Source organism: Suillus subalutaceus, assembly GCF_016647625.1.
Source record: "Suillus subalutaceus strain FC151 chromosome Unknown DFJ58scaffold_90, whole genome shotgun sequence".
NCBI classification, from domain to species: Eukaryota; Fungi; Basidiomycota; class Agaricomycetes; order Boletales; family Suillaceae; genus Suillus; species Suillus subalutaceus.
The window spans coordinates 168,464-189,589 of NW_024540339.1; the positions used below are offsets into that span (position 1 = coordinate 168,464).

General features: G+C 48.8%; 5 protein-coding genes across 5 annotated transcripts; 2 read left to right on the plus strand and 3 right to left on the minus strand.

Annotated features, from left to right (window-relative positions):
- Nucleotides 1-1,764: 1,764 nt before the first annotated feature.
- DFJ58DRAFT_892952 (uncharacterized protein) lies at nucleotides 1,765-3,973 on the plus strand (the record flags this gene model as incomplete). The annotated part of the gene is made up of 13 exons (XM_041394792.1): nucleotides 1,765-1,854; nucleotides 1,911-2,090; nucleotides 2,144-2,154; nucleotides 2,207-2,326; nucleotides 2,387-2,613; nucleotides 2,663-2,849; nucleotides 2,897-3,034; nucleotides 3,087-3,156; nucleotides 3,206-3,294; nucleotides 3,383-3,567; nucleotides 3,624-3,643; nucleotides 3,696-3,818; nucleotides 3,869-3,973. 13 exons carry the CDS (start codon nucleotides 1,765-1,767, stop codon nucleotides 3,971-3,973), a joined length of 1,545 nt encoding a protein of 514 aa, XP_041241433.1.
- A 633-nt stretch (nucleotides 3,974-4,606) lies between these two features.
- On the plus strand, nucleotides 4,607-5,548 carry DFJ58DRAFT_799278 (GNAT domain-containing protein). Its single transcript, XM_041390737.1, has 3 exons — nucleotides 4,607-4,663; nucleotides 4,712-5,192; nucleotides 5,268-5,548. The coding sequence occupies exons 2-3, from the start codon at nucleotides 4,712-4,714 to the stop codon at nucleotides 5,516-5,518; spliced, it is 732 nt and encodes a 243-aa protein (XP_041241434.1). The 5' UTR covers nucleotides 4,607-4,663; the 3' UTR covers nucleotides 5,519-5,548.
- A 5,461-nt stretch (nucleotides 5,549-11,009) lies between these two features.
- Nucleotides 11,010-11,483, minus strand: DFJ58DRAFT_663775 (ankyrin repeat-containing domain protein; the record flags this gene model as incomplete). Its single annotated transcript, XM_041382395.1, has 2 exons — nucleotides 11,010-11,298; nucleotides 11,347-11,483. Coding segments are annotated over 2 exons (426 nt in total), but the record flags the coding sequence as incomplete, so codon positions are not given.
- A 5,348-nt stretch (nucleotides 11,484-16,831) lies between these two features.
- On the minus strand, nucleotides 16,832-17,165 carry DFJ58DRAFT_730562 (uncharacterized protein; the record flags this gene model as incomplete). The annotated part of the gene is made up of 3 exons (XM_041385915.1): nucleotides 16,832-16,969; nucleotides 17,014-17,028; nucleotides 17,076-17,165. 3 exons carry the CDS (start codon nucleotides 17,163-17,165, stop codon nucleotides 16,832-16,834), a joined length of 243 nt encoding a protein of 80 aa, XP_041241436.1.
- Nucleotides 17,166-18,124: 959 nt separating this feature from the next.
- Nucleotides 18,125-18,814, minus strand: DFJ58DRAFT_663790 (uncharacterized protein; the record flags this gene model as incomplete). Its single annotated transcript, XM_041382398.1, has 2 exons — nucleotides 18,125-18,468; nucleotides 18,523-18,814. Coding segments are annotated over 2 exons (636 nt in total), but the record flags the coding sequence as incomplete, so codon positions are not given.
- Nucleotides 18,815-21,126: the final 2,312 nt, after the last annotated feature.

Below are 21,126 nucleotides of genomic sequence, written 5' to 3' on the forward strand. Positions count from 1 at the left end.
CCACACTTCATCACCATTCTAACAAGGATGCTCCCTACAAGCCCCACCTTCCTCGACTAGACTATGCACACGCGTTCAACTCCACAGCTTCCAGGATATATCCCCTCATGGCGATATTCCAGTTGCTACTTCCCGGCCCTTGAATTTGGCTGAAAGCTATCTACTAGATTGCCGCATGAATATCATTGTTTCTCATGTCGAGCAGTTACTCCAACACCTCATCATGGAATGAACTGCGAGCCTTCGGTGAGTGACCCGCTTCTCCTTCATGTACATCTATTCCTAACTTGTTGTATTTCCGTCCTACCCTCCCGTTCGTGGTGTCCAACCTTCCCTTGCACCAACAGTTGCTGTTACACGCGCCTGCCGAAATCAAGAGGGCGCATTGTTTAATGTAAGTGGTGCTACTTACTGTTTCGGCTTATCCTGACAAACGCTCGCTGTAGTCTATCGTCGAACACGACATTAGTCAGTGCACAGATTCAGGCCGGGCGCATTTTACCGAATACATGGCCGGCGAGAGTGTCTCTCATCTGAATGATGCTGTGGAGCATTTACAACAGATTCTGCACCAGTGTCTCGCGTGCGTCCACCTGACATGTTACACTCGCAAGAGGATATTCAAAATCTGGGCTGCAATCTGTTTATTCCGCGACACCCTTGCATTGCGTCCGCAGGGCTACCCTGATCACGGATTCTCTCTCTATCGTGTTATCGCTTTGAGCTGCATTATACTTGAGCTCTTCCTTCTGGACATGGAACTTGGTTGTGAATCCGTTTCTCTGTGCTCCGAGGGACATTCTGGTCGTGGTTCTTACTTGTATACATTGGTTGGCCCTCTTAATTCAAACTCGCTTCGGTCACAAGACCGAAACCCATAACGTTGGGGAGCTATATGGAGAAATGCAGCGCCTACTAACTCCCTGTTGGGCACGTAGCCTTCGCAGATTTGTCGATGTTATCCATCATGTATTTGTGTGCTTCGAGGGCCTCATTAGGTTTACCTGCCGAAAGGAATGCCTGGAGTTCAAGGGGTTGAACCTCAGGCTGGTGCCGTGCGATTGGATAATGCGGTCACCGCGCGAATGCGGTGGGCATAAGACGGTCTGCGCTATTTGCGAGCTCAACAATAGGTCGAAGCACCGGCGTCGGAACTTCTGTACGCTGCACATCCAATCATGCAGTATTACATGCACCTCGTGTTCTTCCTACATTCATGTTCCAATGGCCTAATGGAAGGAGTCATTATTGCCGTTCATCCGACGGTCTTGGGCCGCTGAGTCCCAATGGGCGTGCCTCACTCGGGGTGCAGGCCATAAGATGAAGCAATGAGCGGCAGCCTGAAAGTAACCCTTCATATTAATGTCTCATCCAATCCTGTCAGAATTCGATATCGTTTTTGCTGGAGGTGAGCAAATATCATCATGCAGTGGTTTTTTCCTCTTCACCCATCATTCTGTATAGGTGGTACTACAGCTTGTGTTGTCGCAGGTGCTTAGCTGCATATGATCCCTCGTTGAGGATCTTGATTCTGGAAGCGGGTCAACACGCCCTCGATAAACCTATTCATGTGCAACCCTGCCAATTTCTCTTAAACCAAGCACCGACGAGCACCACAGTCACATTCAACATCGGAAATCCATCTCCTCGTCTCAACGGCCGTACACCGATCGTTCCCCTGCGGTCGTTGCGTTGGCGGATGCTCATGTGTGAATTGTGCGTAGCATACTCGCAACGACGAATAGGGCTCTGATAATGATAGTAATGTTATACACTCGTGCACCTGCTTCGGACTATGACGATTGGGGAGTCAATGGTTGGGAATCTGAGAATTTGATTCCCCTCATGAAGAAGGTCTCGAATGCGTTTTCAGGATATTTGTTCAGATTGCTTATACATTCAATTTACAGCTGGAGACATATGAGGTCCAGCCCGATCTTCCAACTCACGGCTATGATGGACCTATCAAGGTGTCCTCTGGTGGGTGTAAACTAGGTATCTGCGACGAGTTCATCCAGGTCGGCACGACCTATCACAAGAGGCAGTATGCCGAAGACACCAATGATTTGGAAACATGCAATACGTACAGTGTAAGCTATGATTTTCCTTCCCTAACTACGATCACCAACTAGATTTGTCTCAGCCATGGCAGAAGTGAGTCCCTGCACACATAGGCTATTGCGAATTTTTGGCTCATGTATAAAAGGTACATTGACGGGACAACCGGAAAGCGTTCGGACGCGGCTCACCACTATATCTACAACCAAGCTCACAACCAAAACCTACAAGTCTGGGACGGAAAGTACGTAAAGCGTATCATCTTCGAGTAAGTGGCCCCCTGGGATCGCAACTGCAGCAAACAGTTGACGGCTTTTTGAAATGAAAGGGACAAGCGTGCTGTAGGTGTTGAGTTCGCCAGCGACCCAGTGTCTTGCCCAGACGCAGATCAGTCGTTGAGTATTGTGAGAGCATCAAAGCTTGTCATTGTCTCTGCTGGGACATTTGGTTCTCCGACCATTCTGGAGAGGTCTGGGATCGGTGCTGAGGCGGTTCTCAAGCGGTGCGGCATCGAACAATTGGTGGATTTGCCTGGCGTCGGAGAAAATTATCAAGGTGAACTTCTTTATCTAGTTATTCTATGAGCTTGGCTAAGGACAGTCAGATCACAATAACGCCTTTGTTCCATACTTAGCTGCCGACGAGGTTGTTACCATGGACGCTCTCTGGCGTGGGGAGAGTATTCTACAGGGTAAGCATGTTCTCGCCATGATTCCAGCAATTTACGACTACCCAAATGCAGAAAGCCTTGCACAATGGAATAGCAACGGCAAGTCATTGATTGCACAAAAGTTGGTGCAAGTCATCGCTACTGGTATCGTGCTGATTGGTATCTCAGTGGTCTCGATTCGAAAGTCAAATGGCGTCCTGATGACGAGGAACTGAAAGCCATGGATCCAGTCTTTCAACCACGCTGGAAGGAGTTCTTCCAGGACCGCCCAGACAAGGCTGTTGCAATATTTGCTGCTCTTGCAGGGTGCGTGCATATTGCTTGGCTTTGATGACATGGCAATGATCATGACAGCCAGATATGTTTCACCGCTCTCGAGGCCTCTTATCCTTCCTCCTCGCAACTACATGACCGCTAGTTATTATACAGTACTGCTCTCCGTCTACCCCATGGTTTTTTTCTAAATCTCTTCAATAGCTTTACCCCGTGTCTGTCGGAAGCGTTCATATCAAATTGACAGAGAACGGAAAAGAAGGATTGGACTTTACTGCAGGGTTCTTAGATGAGTGAGTGGATGCATTTCATTTTAAGGCATTTTGTGTGACTCCACACAGTCCATCCGATATCGCTCCTCTTGACTTTGGGTACAAAAAGACACGCTGAAATCTTTCGACGCATGGCTTCCTACCGAGGTGAAGTCGCTGCTGGTCATCCTGATTTCCCAGAGGGAAGCGCTGCAGCCTGCAGAGAAGCTTCCGGGCCAGTGGACTTGAATGCGCCTGACATTATCTACACTGCCGAAGATGACGAGGCGATCAATCAATTCCATCGCGACGTCGGTAAGTCCTGACTTACCATCTCCATAGTCACGGTAAGATACTGAATCGAACATCAGTGCAAACGGGATGGCACTCAGTGTGTGCAGCTGAACCTTTCATGATTTTATATCTGATCTTTATATTTGTAGCTTGGGACTTGTGCCATGGAATCGGAGGCAGATCAAGGAGTCGTCGATGCTCGGCTAAATGTATACGGCGTGTCAAACCTGAAGGTCGCAGATATGTCCATTTCGCCATTGAACGTTGGCACGGTGGGTGCTGAACAGGAGGTTGTTGATGTGCGGTCTAACAATATACACAGAACACGTATTCGACGGCACTTCTCATCGGAGAGCGGGCTGCGATGATCATTGCTGAAGACTTGGGTATCGATTGTATGGACCTGACTAGGGCCAGGTTAAAGTGATTTTTCGTCTGTGACATCGGTGTTTCCGGCTACTATTTCCATCTCTCACCCCACATGTCTTGAATCTCCTATATGTTTTTCACGATGCCTTCCACTGGTGCTGGTACTGGTACAGGTGCTGGTGAGTGAACTGAACGAGGGATTCTTATCATAGCGAGCCTGAATCTTCTCAAACGCCCATGGCGCTGTTGAGGTCGTGGCCTGGAAGTTTGAGAATGCTGGAATGCACGATGTGAGAGAGAAAAGAAGAAGAAGGATGCACTGTTGCACGCACTTGATGCGTTTCGTGAAAGAAATTTAGTTCTATATCATAGGCTACTGCACGTCTGGCGGGGAAAAGACGACATGAGCTTCACTGCTAAATGCCTTGTGTTTTATCTATCAGATGTATGATCGTACACCATATCTTCCTACCGCAGTGCATATCAGATTTAGGACGGACTGCTGTAGACACCACAACCCGCCCAAGGTAAACGATTTCTCATGAGGAAAAGAAATATTTCCTCGTGCAAACCTCAACTCAGTTCACTGATCTGAGTATTACTAAAGGAATGACTCGTTCTAATTGGTCTGCATAGTCGTACGGGCGCCTAACCATCTAGGGTAGTTTATTATCAACCTTGCAGGCTTACACCGCCTTCTAGTACATGACTCAAACATACACATTGTGACTCCCTTCACTAATAGTTTGTAAGTGCTTTTCGCCACTTCAATAGATCTTCAGCACCCACTCCAAAGATGACATACCAACTCTATCCCCTCGAGATCAATCCTAAAACTGGGGAACCATTCCTCCGGCTTGCAGCACCACACCAGAACATCATTATCACCCCACCTCGACAGGGAGATCAGTCTATGCACATGCAGCATATGAACGACCCCGCTATTTACGGATGGATAGAAGGACCTCCAACGCCCTATCTACCGGAAGACGCGGACTCTTGGATCCAGCTTATAAAAGAAGAATCAGATGCTACTTTGGAATATCTACGGAAGAGCGCGGAGGATTTTCCTAATGGCCCGCTTCAATTCGTGGGTGCGAACCCTGTGCGGAATCTTAGGGAAGTCAAAGAAGATGGGACGGATGTTCTTATAGGAGATGTCAATTTCAGAAGAAGTCCATTCGAGGAGGTACTAGCCGAAGTAGAACGGAAGCGACTGCGGGAAGATAATGCGAAGAAGCAAGCAGGGGACCCGACGATTCAGTATGCTATTGGAGGTACGTTGGTTCTATGGGCCTATGACGGTTGTTGTCTCAATGCTGATGAGTTTATCATATTTTCATTTGCGATAGATTGGATTGCTGTGAGCCACCACGGAAGGGGCATCATGACTGCAGCAATCGGTCTCTTGATGACAGCGTGGGGGATCCCTAGAATGGGAGTTCGCCATGTTGTAGCGCACACTTTTGCTGGGAATATTGGCAGCAACCGAGTTTTTGAGAAGAACGGGTTCGTGAACAGGGGGCTGTTCGACAACGGGAAGATAGTTAGAGGAGAGAAGAAGGTATTGACTCTTCTTGAGTGGAAACATGACCAAGCTTAGTACTCGTGGATGAGAACGAGACGCGACTGTATTTCAAACTGTTTATTAGTGATCACGTGCAATCAAACTCGGTTAGATAAGATGGGCCGTATGTTTGTTTTGTATGATGATCACAAACTCTCCTTACAGCTGTGTGCGAAACTACACAAGCAACTTTCAAAAAACCTTTCAGCTCTTAGGTTTCGCGATCCCTCACCTTACAATTCGCTGTAAACCAGTATAAAAAGTCTGCAAATCATGTTTATGGTGCTGCTTGATTCTTGATCCCCGTGCTCTCCGAGGTCGAAAGGACTGCAATGACAAGATCAATTATTTTAACTGATAATTGTATTATTTTCGCAGTGCTTACTAGCAGCACCTTCACATCTTCTCAGCACATTTCGCCATTTGATCTCTCGCCCACGTAACAGCGCAGGAGAGCTCTCACCCAGAATGCTTGTCTCTCTTTGATGCGCGTCGTCCCCAACAGAGTTGACGTTCTAGGAAGATAACAGTACATGGCTGTCTGTCTTGTTAGGGGGAGGCCGAGGAGGTGGGTGAGTGCATTTTTCTTTCGTGACCTGCATCCTGCAGCCGAACAGTGTTATCCCATGATCCCGGGCCAGCCACGATGGGAGCGTCACCCAACGGAACCCGACTAGTGTGTTCCCGCAAGCCTCACTATAGAACTGGCTGCCCCGTCGCTGCATCCCGCAGCTTGATGGCAATTTGGAAGAACTAGTCACGATGCGAGTGCCATCCGGCAAGAATGAGGCGGAGATAATATAATCAGTATGCCCCCGCAAGGGCTGACCGAAAGACTGTCCCATCACTGCATCCCACAGCCGGTCAGTATTATCGGGTGAACCGGTCATGATGCGAGTGCCATCCGGTGAGAACGAGACTAAATTAACCCAACTGCCAGTGTGCCCCCCGCAAGGGCCCACCAGCTGGCTGCCTCGTCACTGCCGGTGTATTCCGCACCTAGACAGTCACTGTTGTCGAAAGAAACACTTCACAATGCGAGTGTCATCCGGTGAGAACAAAACTGAGTTCACTAAATCAGCGTGCCTCATGAGGGCACGGTCTGAGCAGCCGGCGGGCAGTTCATATCACATCCAGATGTCACACGAAGAGTATTCAGAAACCGTTCAGAAAATGTTCTAGATGGCGCAGAATTGGTGGGCGAGGATGGCAGTGCTGATACATAAAGATGTGGAGTACTGTGTAAAATGATGGTGCTGAAGACTTGAACGAACCGCTGCATGTCCTGTGCAGTCGACGAGACATCTTTGAATGTAGAATGGCCCTGTGGTTGTACATGAGTACGATATCTGGCGCTCAATAACCTAAGTGCAAGTTAAGCTTTACAGATGGAAGATGCGAGGTTCATAATTAGTTATAGAGGAGGAACACTCCACATAATCGAAAGGATGTACCCATCACCTATCGATAAAATACTGCTTCAGGTCAATGTAGACATCATAACAAGATTAACAATAGAAGTGAAATACCAAGGACATGCACCAGCTCCTCTAACGGCAGCAACACGACCGAGCGTCTCCATGCTCCCCAGCGTCTACCTGGACTGCCTCTGGTTGCTGTTTTTGTTTTGTATCGGAGTCCAGTTGAGTAGTATCGAGATATTCATCAGGTACGATGTCCGGGTCATTACCAGGAACACCCGCAGCAGCATTACGCTGTGGATCTACGCATCAGACACCAACGATACAGTGATAAAGATCAACCCAACACACCTCTTTAGCCTTCGCGAACGGAACATCGACTATGGGTGATGCTGCATGATGGGATGTCCGAGTGAATAGGTGTCGTAGGTGAGGTTTGAAGGTGGTAGCAGCGACGACTGGTGGTGGGGTGGTGGGTGAGGCAGGTGGAGGAGCTGAGCGAGGGGTTCTCGTCATAGCGAGCCTGACTCTTTTGAGATGCCCAGGGCGCTGTTGAGGTCTTGGTTGGGAAATTTGAGAATGCTGTAATGGACGACGTGAGAGAGAAAAGAAGAAGGATACCGCAAGAAATTGGGTTCTGCATCGTAGCCATCTTGCTCTTGCCCGGGGATTTCCGCCTGCATAACAGTTATGGTAAGTAGCGAAAGAGTTGAGGAAGGGAGTGCATACACCAAGAATACGGTCATCGTGCTCAGCGAGTGCACTACATTGCTCCTTGAACTCTGAGTGACATGCGGGTGGGTATGATAGCCACGTGGTGACATGACTGGAGACTTGCCATTGGACCAATCAAGGCAGCTGGCCTTCGCAGTTTCGTCAATTGTATCCATCATGTATTTGTGTGCTTCGAGGGCTTCATCATGTTTACCTGCCGAAAGGAAAGCTTGGCACCGTTTTTGGTGTGTAGTTAGCAATAAAGACTGGAGATCCCAGCCGAAGAGCTGGACAAAGCACTAAATTATGAAAAGCATTATGTATGTATCATGTTGACACACCACGCTCAAGTCCTCATATGTTTCATGAATGAATTTCGATGAGAAAGCGCTGGAGTTGACAGCAGTAGTGAAGTGGTCAACGGCTTCGTCGTATCGCGCATCACCCAAGGCTTTGGTTCCGAGCTGAACACGTAGATATACCTAATGTGCAACGACAAAGATCAGGTTTAATAACCGAGCGTGGCCGTATGATACTTACTTCCGCGACGCGACACGCGAAAGGATCGGTATTCGGACAAGCGGCATCAAGTTCTTTAATGAGCAGCACTGCTTCTTCGTGTTGATCTGCGTTGAAGAGTGCGATGGCCTGAAATACGGAATGAAGCAGAGAGCATGCGAGAAGAAATTAATCTACCTTGATCAAGAGAAGAAAATGGTTGGTGTTCGAATCTTGATTCGTGAACATGGATGCGACGTCAAATGCTGTTCTTGCCTCCCGGACGTGGTCTTTTCCGCAGAGGGCGACGCCTTTGGAAATGTAGCCTGTCAATCAGGGCTGAATGCTGATGGACTGTGTCATGGATGAAAATTAGGCATTTTGTAAGGAGGCCAGGTCCAGGATAGGTCAGCATAACCCACCTTGATTGCATCCTCAAGGGCATGGTTCCAGGCGTGTTTTCGGGCCATGAAAAATGAGCGATGCGCATATGAAGTATAGTCGTTAGCGTCTGTGTGGATCTCTTGCGTGAGTAACCCTTCAGCGGTAGACAGGTCTCCGGTTACAAATGCACCGCGGGCTGTCGCGATAGCCAAGATCTGCACGACGGATGCTCGAATTATGTTATGGGAGTCAAGAATGGAAACTTGCCTTCGAATTAGCGTTGCTGGGTATTTCCCACTCTGAGATCTTATGATCTTCACCTCCGCTGAGGATGTGCTTGCCGTCCACAGAGAATGTGATACATGTCTGGTTGGATGAGTGCTGGAAGATGGCGATGTTTCGTCGATCTGAGAGCCGCCAGAGACGGACATGGTTGTCATCAGACACGGAAGCGGCGAGGGTACCAGCGGGATGGATGGCAATGGCTTTGATACTGCCAGTATGGCCTTCGTAGGGATGGCCGACTTGCTGCTAGGTCAATGAATCCCACTCTCGTATAGTAGAATCGTATGGATGGCCTGCTGAAAGAAGGCGTGTGCCATCGGGCGTCCACGCGAGTGAGAAGGTGGGTGATGTGTGACCAATGAAAGATGCGACGCGTTCCCTTGTGCCTGGATTATAAATTTCGATATTGTCGAGTGTTGCCACGGCCAGAAGTTCACCAGAAGGCGAATATCGAACGCAGTCGACAGTACCACACTTGATTGGTTCTCCTTGTGTCTGCCACGTTTTGGTACACCAAAACTTCACCGTTTTGTCCCATGAACCAGTGACCAGCACCATACCGTCCGGGAAAAAATCCAGCGAGGTGATTTCATTGGAGTGGGCATTGGGTCAGAGATTCTCCAGTTTCACCGTGCCAGGCGATGAGCTCTCCTTTTTCATCACCGCTTGCTATCATTTGACCATCTCGTGATTTCGCCAGTGCCCGCACCCAATTGTGATGCCCCTCCATCTTCTTCAACACAACACCTGTCTCCAAGTCCCAAAGACGAAGCGTCTTGTCGTTCGAGGTTGTAACCATTCGTCGCCTATCGGGGAAAACTACGACTGCAGTTACGCCCTGCTCATGATCTTCAAAAACTCGAAGGGGTGTGGTGCTTGGAATGAGCTGTGACATCTTACAAGAGCTTGATGGTATTGAGCACGGTCGAGGAATTGTGGGCGTCTTTCTAAGTTACAGAAGTGCGTGCATTGTGCGCTTTTATGCTGCTTCACCACGCTCACCTACCTATAGACGCCCAAGATACGGGGGTAGTTCGCCATCACCATTCCAGTAAGCATGCTCCCTACAAGTCATAACCGCCTTCCTCGACAGTGTACTTTCCTGGCGCATCTCCATAGCTTCTAGAATATATCCCCCCACATTAGATCGTGATAGTGCAGGCGCTCGAACACTATTTATCCCGGATGGCCATATGAACGTAATTCTTTCTCGTGTCTAGCACCCACTCCTTCACATGCGCGTTCTATTCAACACTTCTGCGAACATCTTTCCTAAAGGTGTTTACAGCCTTGTTTACGGTCTTCCGCTCATTGCTCATATCAGTCCTCAACTTTCGGCCAAACTGGTTTTAGTTAACTCATTCGCCAATCCCCTCCCATTGGAATCATGCACTAGTAGTACAACACGGTCGTCGATGTTCCTAACCTCGGTGAGCTCTCACCACAGCCAAAGCTATGCGTTCAATTATTGAACGACTGTCACCCCCGGGTGTTTGGGAACGCTATGTACCATGTCGTAATACTCCCTGTAACTGGACTAGTAAATTGTATTCCACTTCTTTTACCAAATGCCCCAATTACCGTGTGCCAGGTACTGCGTGCTGTGTGATCGACCCCGTAAATTAACTTGCCGCAAATGATTCTCGATTTGTTCTCAACACGCTGTACTATCACCACTGTGGATGACACTTGATGCATGAGGACGGGATCAGAATTCTATGTTCTCGTATGTAGGACGACGCCAAATTTTCATGTGTGATTCTATGTCGTGTTGCTTTCATTTTCAGTTACAAACATGCTGCACTACGTCGAATGAGGCATACAGGAATAAGTCGTGCTTGTAAAAGTCACAAGTAAAGAACGAATATTCGGGCCACTACGCGTCTAAAGATCGCCCCCAAGCACACTGTCTGACCATATCACAAACACCTTTATTTGGTCAGCCTCCATGAAGTAAGCTGAATATGCATAGCCCTGGTGATAAAAACGAACAGGGCGCAGGATCCAGGGCATGCAACAGGCGTCATTGGTTCTGACGAGGACAGAACCACTGCTGATCGCACAATGCTTTTGAGGTTGAAAGATATCTTATTCAGGGGAGCCGGAGTACACAAAGGGTGGTTTTGATCGATATCAAGAGCGGCGCTTGCGGACTTGAGTGCGGTGCGAGCGCGGTCGATGGTGTGTTTGAAATGAAGCTTCTTTTTTGGGAAGATTCAACGTGCTCAACTAGAGGAATGACTGTCGCTATCAGGTGTATTATCACCGCGAGCGCGAGCAAGAATCTCGCATCCGAGGATATCAGCGTACTCAATCCAGTCATTCTGACGGGCAATGATCTCAGGGGTGATGCCGTGCTTATCTGGACGATCAGAATGGGTGCCATGGATAAGAAGGGTGCGAACGACGCTTGTATGATCATTTGCAGCAGCGAAGTGAAGTGGGGTTGCACCAGAAGTACCAACTATAGGAGCGGCAGAGTCACAACTGCAGTCAGAGGACCTGCGGGGAAGTCTGGAAAGTATTCATATACGATCAGAATTATGGGTTATGAAGACTTACCTTGATGCATTGACGTCTGCTCTGTTTTTGATGAGAAGATTGACTACGAGATCATTATCACCTGCACAAGCAGCGTGTAAAGGTAGAACGCCGTCTAAAACAGAGTTTACGGGTTGGCCATGATTGAGAGCAAATTGGACTAGTCTGATATCGCCTGATACAGCGGCTGAATGAAGTCCTAGATGTGGGATTGCTATATGGCATGTTACAATACGAGTAATACTAGAATTGAAATATCGGAGGGACACCCACAAAACCCGCTAGCAGCAGATACACGAATTTCTGCCTCCGTGTTCGCCAGAGTCTATATGTACTGCTACTGCTTGCTGTTGCTGTTGTGTACTAGGGTCCGGTTGAGTAGTATCGAGATCTTGATATTCGTAATCTACGATGTCCGGGTCTTTGCCAGGAGCATCTGCAGCAGCATTACGCTGTAGATCACGCATCAGACACCCGAGACGTGGTGATAAAAATCGACCAGACGCACCTCTTTACCCTTTGCAAAAGGAACTTCGACGACGGGCGGCATTGCATGATGGGGTGGCCGAGTGAATAGGTATCGTAGTTGAGTTTTGAAGGTGGCAGCGGCGGTGACCGGTGGTGCAACGGTAGGTGGTACAGGTGGAGGAGCTGAACGAGGGGTTCTTGTCATAGCAAACCTGAGTCTCTCGAGGCGCCTAGGGCGCTGTTGAGGTCGTGGGCGGGAAATTTGAGAATACTGTAATGAACGATGTCAAAGAGAAAAGAAGAAGGGTACGCTGTTGCACGTACGTGATGCATTCCGTGGAAGAAAATTGGGTCCTGCATCATAGCCATCTCGCTCTTGCCCCGGAATCTCCGCCTGCGTACAGGTCACTAGCGAAAGGGTTGAGGAAGGAGGTACATACACCAAGAATACGGTCATTGTGCGCAGCGAGCGCGCTACATTTCTCCTTGAATTCTAAGTGAAATGGGGTGAGTACGGTAACCTCGGGTGACGTCACCGAGAACTTGCCGTTGGACCAATCGAGGCAGCTGGCCTTCGCAGTTTCGTTGATGGTATCCATCATGTATTTGTGTGCTTCGAGGGCTTCATCGAATTTACCTGCCGAAAGGAAAGCCTGGCACCGTTTCTGGTGTGTAGTGAGCAACAAGGACTCGAGATCCCAGCCGAAGAGCTGGACGAGGAACTCAGTTATGAAGGGCGTTATATATGCCTCATCTTGACGCACCACGGTCAATTCCTCGTATATTTCATGGATGAATTTAGATGAGAGAGCACTATCGTTGACAGCGGCTGTGAAGTGATCAGCGGCTTCGTCATGGCGCGCGCCATCGAAGGCATTGATTCCGAGTTGAACGCGTAGATATGTCTAATGTGCGAGCGACAACGATCAGTTATGATGACCGAGTGTGGCGGCATAATACTTACTTCCACGACACGACAGCCGAGAGCATCGGCATTCGGACAAGCGGGCAGCGAGTTCGCTGACGAGTAACATTGCTTCCTCATGCTGATCTGCGTTGAAGAGGGCGATGGCCTGAAATACGGAATGAAGCAGAGAGCAAGTGAGACAAATTTGACGCACCTTGATCAAGAGAAGAAAATGATTGGTGGCTGAATCTTGATTCGTGAACATGGATGCGACATCGAATGATGTCCTTGCCTCCCGGACAAGGCCTTTTCCGCAGAGGGCAATGCCTTTCGAGATGTAGCCTGTCAATGAGGGCCGAATACTGATGGACTATGTCACAGATGAAAGTTAGCCTTTTTGTAAGGGGGCCATGATGAGTCGGTATAACGCACCTTGATTGCATCCTCAAGGGCGTGGTCCAAGGCGTGCTTTCGGGCCATAACGAACGAGCGATGGGCATATGAAGTATAGTCCTCGGCGTCGGTGTCGATCTCTTGGGTGAGTGACTCTTCAGCGGTAGACAGGTCTCCGTTTACACATGCATCACGAGCTGTCGTGATAGCGAGCATCTGCATGAAGGATGCTCGAATTATGGTACATGAGTCAAGAATGGAAACTCGCGGCTCGCCTTTGAATTAGCGTCCCTGGGTACTGCCCACTCTGAGATCTCAGGCCTGTTATCAACACCTCCGCTGAGGATGTGTTTTGCCGTTCACAGAGAACGTGATACATATTGGAATGGATGAGTGCTGAAAGATGGCGATGGTTCGTCGATCTGAGAGCCGCCAGAGATGAACATCGTTGCCTTGAGATGCAGAAGCGATGAGGGTGCCAGCGGGATGAATGGCGATGGCATTGATATAGCCAGTATGGCCTTTCCAGGGATGACCGACCTGCTGCCAGGTCAATGGATCCCACTCCCGTATGGTAGGATCTTCATCATTGCCTCCTGAGAGAAGGCGTGCGCCATCGGGCGTCCACGCGAGTGACAAGTTGATTCCAGTGTGAGCCTCAAAAGATGCGACTTCTTTCCTTGTGCCTGGATTATAAATTTGGATATTGCCGTCGGTTGCAATGGCAAGAAGGCCACCAGAAGGCGAATATCGAACGCAGCGGATCACATTCCCACACAGGATTGGTTCTCCTTGCACCTGCCACGTTTTGGTGCACCAAAGCTCCACATTTAAGTCGGGTCCACCAATGGCCAGCACCGTACCATCTGGACAAAAATCCAGCGACTTGATTCGAGCAGAGTTGGCTTTAATGGGTTGGGTGAGAGTTTCACCAGTTTCACCGTGCCAGGCAATGATTTCTCCATTTTCATCACCGCTTGCTATGATTTGACCATCTCGTGATACCGCCAACGCAGACACCCGATTGTTATGCCCCTCCATCTTTTTCAACACAACACCTGTCTTCAAGTCCCGAAGACAAAGCGAGTTGTCGTTCGAGGCCGTAACTATTCGTCGCTTATCGGGGAACACCGTGACTGCAACCGTGTCTGTGCTTGTTCCCGGAGCTCTCCCAACTAGTCCAAGGAGTTGTTGTAGGCGATTGAGCATTTTACTGGAGGTTGATGTTGTTGAGCACGGTCGAAGGATTGTGGGTGTCTTTCTCTAAGCTGCATAGATGCGTGTGTTGTGCGTTTTTATGCTGCTTCGCCAAGCTAACCTACTTCGGTTACATAGACGCCCAAGGTAGTTCGCCTCTACACTCCATCACCGTTCCAGCAAGAATGCTCCCTACGAGTCACAACCGCCTTCTCGACAGCACTGTGTACGTGTGTCCGACTCTTGTAAGTTGTCTCCCAAGCTTTCAGGATATATTCCCTTTCATCCAATGGGGATAGTGCAGTTTCTACCCTGAACGCTAGTCACCGGCCGGGCCCGGCCCATCTATCCTAGATTGCCGCATCAATATCATTATTTCTCGTGTTGAGCAGTTTCTCCAACACGTTACCATGTAACTTGCCCCAAATGCACATAGCTTACTGCAAATATCATCTCTTCATCTCGTCGATTTCCAAGATCTGTCTGTCCACAAGAGGCAACCAAATCTCTCTCTTCTCGCGTCTCAAATCCGCTTAAGCTAATGGAGGAGTTTCAGTCTGTCGAGACGGGTTTTATTTAAAACATATCTTTCAAAGCTGTTACAGCCTTGCTTACAGCGCTTTGTCCCTTCCTCATCTCAGTTTCTCAGCCAACCTCTAGCTCAACTGGTTTCAATTCTTCTTCGCTAATAATATTCCCATGTCCATTCTTATTACAATTCTCCACCACATAAGCGTGCGATATCGTCATCGCATTATCTACTAACATTGATGAACTTTCACTACAGCCAAGACTGTGTAAGCCTACATTTAATTATTGACATGTCATTGCAGTGTTCAGGAATGTTGTGTTATCAATCACAGAATGCATGCACTTGATCATCGGCCTTACCAAGACATCAAGCGAGTATTACAACTTTCAAACAAACTTTCAGATCTTAGGTCTCGTGATCCCTCACCTTACGACTCGCTATATGCCAGTATAAAGAGGGTGCATCTTGACTCTTGATGCCCGTGCTCTCCAAGGTCCAAAGGACCACAATGACAAGATCAATTATTTGCACTGATAATTGTATTTTTGCAGTGCTTACTAGCAGCATCTTCACACCTTCTCGGTGTATTTCGCCATCTTTCTACGTTTGACCTCTCACCTACATACATGGACTAAATCAGGCTCAGTGACAGCGCAGAAGAGCTCTCACACAGAATGCCTGTCTCTCTTTGATGCGCGTCGTTCCCAACAGAGTGGACGTTCCAGGAAATTAACAGTACGTAGCTGTCTGTTCTGTTAGGGGGGTTGCGGAGGCGCGTTTTTCTTTTGTGATGGGTTCCTAACGACTGAATACATAGCCCGCGTTCTACTCATTGAAGACGCTCCTTGGGTCTTCATTTGATATTCATCATCATGGTAGTAATCCATGTTGTTTATTGGCCCCTGAGGTGCGCTTCACTCTGAATGCTATTTATCGCCACGATGAGATAACTTAGCTGACGGACCAGTGACGGTCATGAAACTCATCTGTACGACATTCCGATGGCTATCGTACTTGCCGACACGGTGTGGGTACACATATTTCATGATACGGCCAAACTGTTTATAATGGTGAGAAACACTACGTTTCGAAAGACTACTGCCTCAGAGCGCATAGCCAACATGTCGAATTGCCTTTCTGCTCGAGCATATAGCTTATTCCTCGCGGATGGACCTTTGACCTAGTCATTATTGAAGCTGACCTAATATTTATGGTGCATTGCCCTCGCTTGTGACGACCCTTGTGCTGCGGGGGAACACTTATCAACTACGCGCCGCCGGAGGCAAAATATAAAGCTTTGAGGGAGGCGCTGGGGAAGGATGGTCCGTATTTACTAGCGAGAGAACGAGCTCAGTAGTGTTACGAGACAATATTTACTATATTGGTAGTACCTAGCGAGAGAACGAGCTAACACATCGGGGTTATCAATATTTAGGAGACGTTTTTATGTAGTACGAAATGCAAAGAAAATATTTAAAACTTAAACTGACATAAAGATGGGGACATAACTTCAAATTTTGTTAGTGTTTTGGACGACATCCAAAATATCAAGCATCCACAACCATATTCTCGCCAATTATACGTCAATAACAACAAGAAATATAATCTGGTTTTCTGCGCATGGTCAAATTTGAAGTTTAATTATCACGTAAAACTTCGGACAAAACTTGAAATTCAGGACGAGGACAATATGCTTCCCAATATATCAAGTGTTGCCTGACAATTAGACACCCCTGTAAATTTGAAGTTTACGCTGGTGACGAAATGTGATGACAAAACCTCAAGTTATGTTTGTTGACAAAATCAATTGCCCAATCATCGCCCACCCGTCGCCTGCTCATCACTCAATCATAGCCTGCTCACCGCCTGAACTCATTATCTGGCGCGAAAATTTTCAGTCGATTAGAGGAGTGGCTGTAAGCCGTGATGTAGAGTAGTATGATATAGACATAGTGTACACTGCTGCATTGAAAGGTAACATCAGTAAGACTTGTTCACATTCTCTACGATTAACCTCCTGCCTCTAGCGCCAAACGCCAACGGGCAAGGATAGAGTAAGGGGATAGAGAATAAATCACGAGGTGCGAAGGAGTCTGTGGCGGAGCGCATGGGGGATGTCTGGTGTACGGTTGAGGGAGTGGAGCATCCTAAAGAGTCGAGAGGTATTCAAGGTCAACAGATTGAAACGAACAATGAGGTCAAAAGCCTGAGAGAAGATCAGCTGGCGCATGACAACAAAATGAAGATGCTTACGGGAAAGTCAAGACCTTCCTCTGAGTCAGCGACTGACGATGCGACAACTGTGATGCATGCCCTTAGATTAGCATGTTGACGGACGGACATGGAGAAATCAATGCACGCAAGTTCAAAGTACCATCACGGAAGGACTTCACAACATCCTGTTAATATATGCGAGACCCATCCGCTTCGCACTGACGGTAGCTGCATGCCTACCATGGTGCCCATGTCCACCACCATTCCCAGCAGGCTTCGCACATCGAATACTGCCTCAAAGCTCCGGTATGCACGAAAGGATCTTTGCCAGACAAGTCGCCGCCTGCCGTTGCTCCACGAATACAATTCCCCGAAGAGTCAGAGAACAATGCACAAGTCCTCCTTGCCCTCGGGTTGATCGGCTTTCACCCCCTGCAGAAATTCCCGAACATCTCCACCAAGTCGAATGCGAACTAATATGCAAAAAGCCCCTCCTTTGGAATGAGGGAGGTTAAGAGCGTGAGTGCGTGAGGGTCTATTTGAGGGTGAGTGGTAACTGAGCAAGAGTGAGAAGGAGCCTTGAAGAGGTAATATCCGAGTCGGTCTAAGTAGTAAGTGCAGCTCAGCTGTACATACAGCTAAGTTGTAAAAAGAGGCGGTGCAGGGCGTGCAGCTCAATGGTAAGAACCGTTGAACTGCACAAATGCAACTTGAATGTCAAGCAAGAGCGAGAAGGAGCGTTGAAGAGGTAATATCCGAGTCAGTATAAGTAGTAAGTGCAGCTCAGCTGTGCATACAGCTAAGTTGTAAAAGGAGGCAGTGCAGGGCGTGCAGCTCAATGGTACAAACCGTTGAACCGCACAAATGCAACTTGAATGTCACGGGTCCACTAGTATGCCAATGACCTAAATGTGATCATTTGTGATTATTTGTTTGTCACCTGGATCATGTGGTCGCCCACTCAATGCGCACTTCGATGACACTTTGGTATATATTTTGGGACATGTAGAAAACACTATGTACATGTACGTAGCCAAAAAAACAAACATGAGATAACAGATACAGCTACACATCTGAGTCCGTCCAAACTAATGCAAGACGTTAGCGGGAGCATGAAGGAGGTTGGTTAACGAGGTGCTCTTACCAGGCGCCTTGTTCAACAGGAATTCATAACATGCCACATCCATGTTCTTCATCATCTTCGGGGTGCCGTTATTGAATTTGAGCAACCGCTTCCATTGAGTGGCGGACAACGGCCCATTAGCGTCGTTGGGAGCTGAATCGTGGAAATGTGAAACACCTTGGCGAATATGTTCGAGGCGTGTTTGAAACCACTTTTCGCATCGAGCAGACCAAAAACCGATGTTCAAGCCGGACGCAGCCCAGGCCTGCGGTCTGGGCCACCAAGAGACTTTCTCTACACTTCCATCGTCTGGATAATCAAACATGAGCACTGCTGAGGTCGCGTTGGCCAGAACAAACTTACTTTTATCCACGTAATACGTTCCACAGATAAACTCAACTTCTTCCTCAAGCAATGCATCGTCAAAGTAAGTTTGATCGTCGCTACACAGCATGAGGCCAAATGGGACTGCTTCCTGTGAGATGCCGTCGACTACCGAAGGTAGGTGATCAATGCCGAGACTGTGCAGAGCCAGCCGCCAGACAAGTCTGCCATGAAGCAGCGCAGCCCTCGCGTGTGGCTGATTCATAAACTCGTGGCGGCGCTGCTCGTATACCACGTAATCTGCAAAGATGGCTTTGAAGTGGGGTTGCTTGCATACAGGCAAGTACACACGCGAAGTTCGGAGAAAGGGCGCCTGAAGTGAGGTGCCACGGTCATCTTCTGGAGGGTCTTGAACGCCATCCCTCTTTCGATGAGGCAAAACGCAATGCGCCTGACATCTGAACCCCAGTCATGCCGAAGGCACATCACAGCCGTGGTGGCCTCAGGGACCGCAAGCTTCCAGACGGTGAGACTTTGAGTCCGAAGCGGCTCGATGATGTAAAATTGCTGCTGAGAAAGCAGAGTGCAGGAGACTTGTATGTTAGAATTCGAGACCGGCAAGGAAGGATGTGGTCCTAAATCCCAAAGGTCGGGCTGTATATCGGACAACTTGAATTCTGGCAAGGTCACTAGATATCCCAGGAAGGACTTGATGACGCCTTGCCGTTCCTCTGAGACCGTCAAATCTTGGCCTAGATCGCCGACGAGATTGCACACGTGGACCCATTGCGTCTTGTGAATCCATTCTTCAAACATGGTGGAACCGTGCCGAGGAGCAGATGTAGGTGCGTCGAGTCGATACCCTAGATGGTAACGCAGGACGGAGACAAAGGTTTCAATGCGATCATACTGTGCAGAGGAGGCGACTTCATGACTGCCGAAGTAACTACAAATGTCATTCAAGAAGCTCGAGTATGACGGTGGTGGGGGCGGGGGAGCAACAGTGAGAAGCATTGGAGGGATGATGTCGTCGTAGTCCTCTCGATCGTCACCATCTGGAATGCTGTTTGGATCGATGGCCAGACACAAGTCCCACTGGTTTGAAAAGGAGTCAAACACCCTGGTGGTGTTGTTGTAGTCTCCCCAGACGTCCTCTATCTGAGCCTTTGTGATATGCATGCGGAGCAGGAAGCCGTTGTAATCGTCCTGGGGTTGCCATTCAAACACCAAGCTTTGCTGGACTTCCTGGGAAGGCTGTGACTCGCCGCCGAACGTTCATGGCCCTGATGTGCCTGTCGTGCAGAGGGTGTCTCCCGCTCCTCCTTCTTCTCGTTGTGCGCTAGCCTGCATGCAAAAAAGGCCTTCCAATCTTCGCCGTGCTTCTGGCCACTGCCTTTGTTGGGAAGGGGAAAGCTGGAGAGATCGAGTTTGGATGTTTGATCGCCGGATACCTCTGGCTGGTGGGGAATCTGTTGCTTGGTTGAGCTCCATGGATTGTTGGACGTGGGGCCCCATGAATCATTGGCGGACTGAGCGCCTGAGTCATTGGTGGGCTTAACGCCCCATGAATCGTGGGCAGGTTGAGCGCCCCATCCGTTTGTGGACCCAGCGTCCCATCCATTTGCGGACCCAGCATCCCATCCATTTGCGGACCCAGCGCCCCATCCACTTGTAGACTCAGCACCCCATCCTTTTGCAGACTCGGTGCCCCATCCATTGCTAAACTCAACACCCCATAGGGACTCGGCCCATGATGCACCGACATCTTCCTGGGAGGGACGATATTGATCCAGTCGCTTGTCGAAGGGGGATTTAAAGTCGAGGGGCCAGTTGACCCAAATTGGAACATTGTATTCTTCAAACATGTGCATGTCATGCTCCCAATTCCTGGGACCCTGAGCACTGTCGATAATCACACCAGTGCGTGGTACAGTGTCTGTGAGATCTCCGACAAATGTGCGAGTGAGTTCTGCCACCCATTCGGACGGTATTGGATGATGCGGATCTGTGGTTAAGATAGCAGCCCAGTCTGAGTTCTGACATTGATGATGCATGATATAGTATGTGCAGACAGCCGCTATGTCTAACAGTATGACGAGTCAATATACAACAAGTACAGACGACCGAGTCCGTACCTAAAAACGCGTCGTGTGATCTGAGGGCCACCTTCTTGGCCATCTTCGCGTCAACTTGCGATCACGAGTACCCAAATTCGCTGGGTGGCCTTGCCATCTTTGCCCAAGGAACGTCTATGCCATGGCCTAAATGCTTCTGACACCAAAGCAATTGCTTCTTCAAGTTTTCCCATGCCAGACCAATTTCCGGACGAATTCTATAGCATTTGTTCGATAAAAGTTCTGTATGCAATGAGTAGAAGGAGTGATTGAGGCAGCTGAATATAGGTCCGTCGAAGACAAGTTGGGATGGGACAAGAGGATACCACGGGTGCATCTCATACGCCCATTGGGTGGTTAACATCTTCATGTCGCCCTCCTCATCGGGGCTGGACTTATCAGGAATTGTTGCGGGAAGTGAGCGTGCTGTGAGAGAGGTAAAAACTTTCCCAGAATCATGTACGAAAATGTGGAGTTGTTTGTTGGACATGGCAGGTAGGGGCCGTTGGCAAGGGGCGGGCGATGAGCG

What these genes read in the sequence shown, in the direction of transcription:
- DFJ58DRAFT_799278 (XM_041390737.1), top strand. Translation starts at nt 4,712, where the DNA reads ATGACATACCAACTCTATCCCCTCGAGATCAATCCTAAAACTGGGGAA. An exon ending in GATTCAGTATGCTATTGGAG is followed by an intron (nt 5,193 to 5,267) that starts GTACGTTGGTTC and finishes CATTTGCGATAG; the next exon opens with ATTGGATTGCTGTGAGCCAC.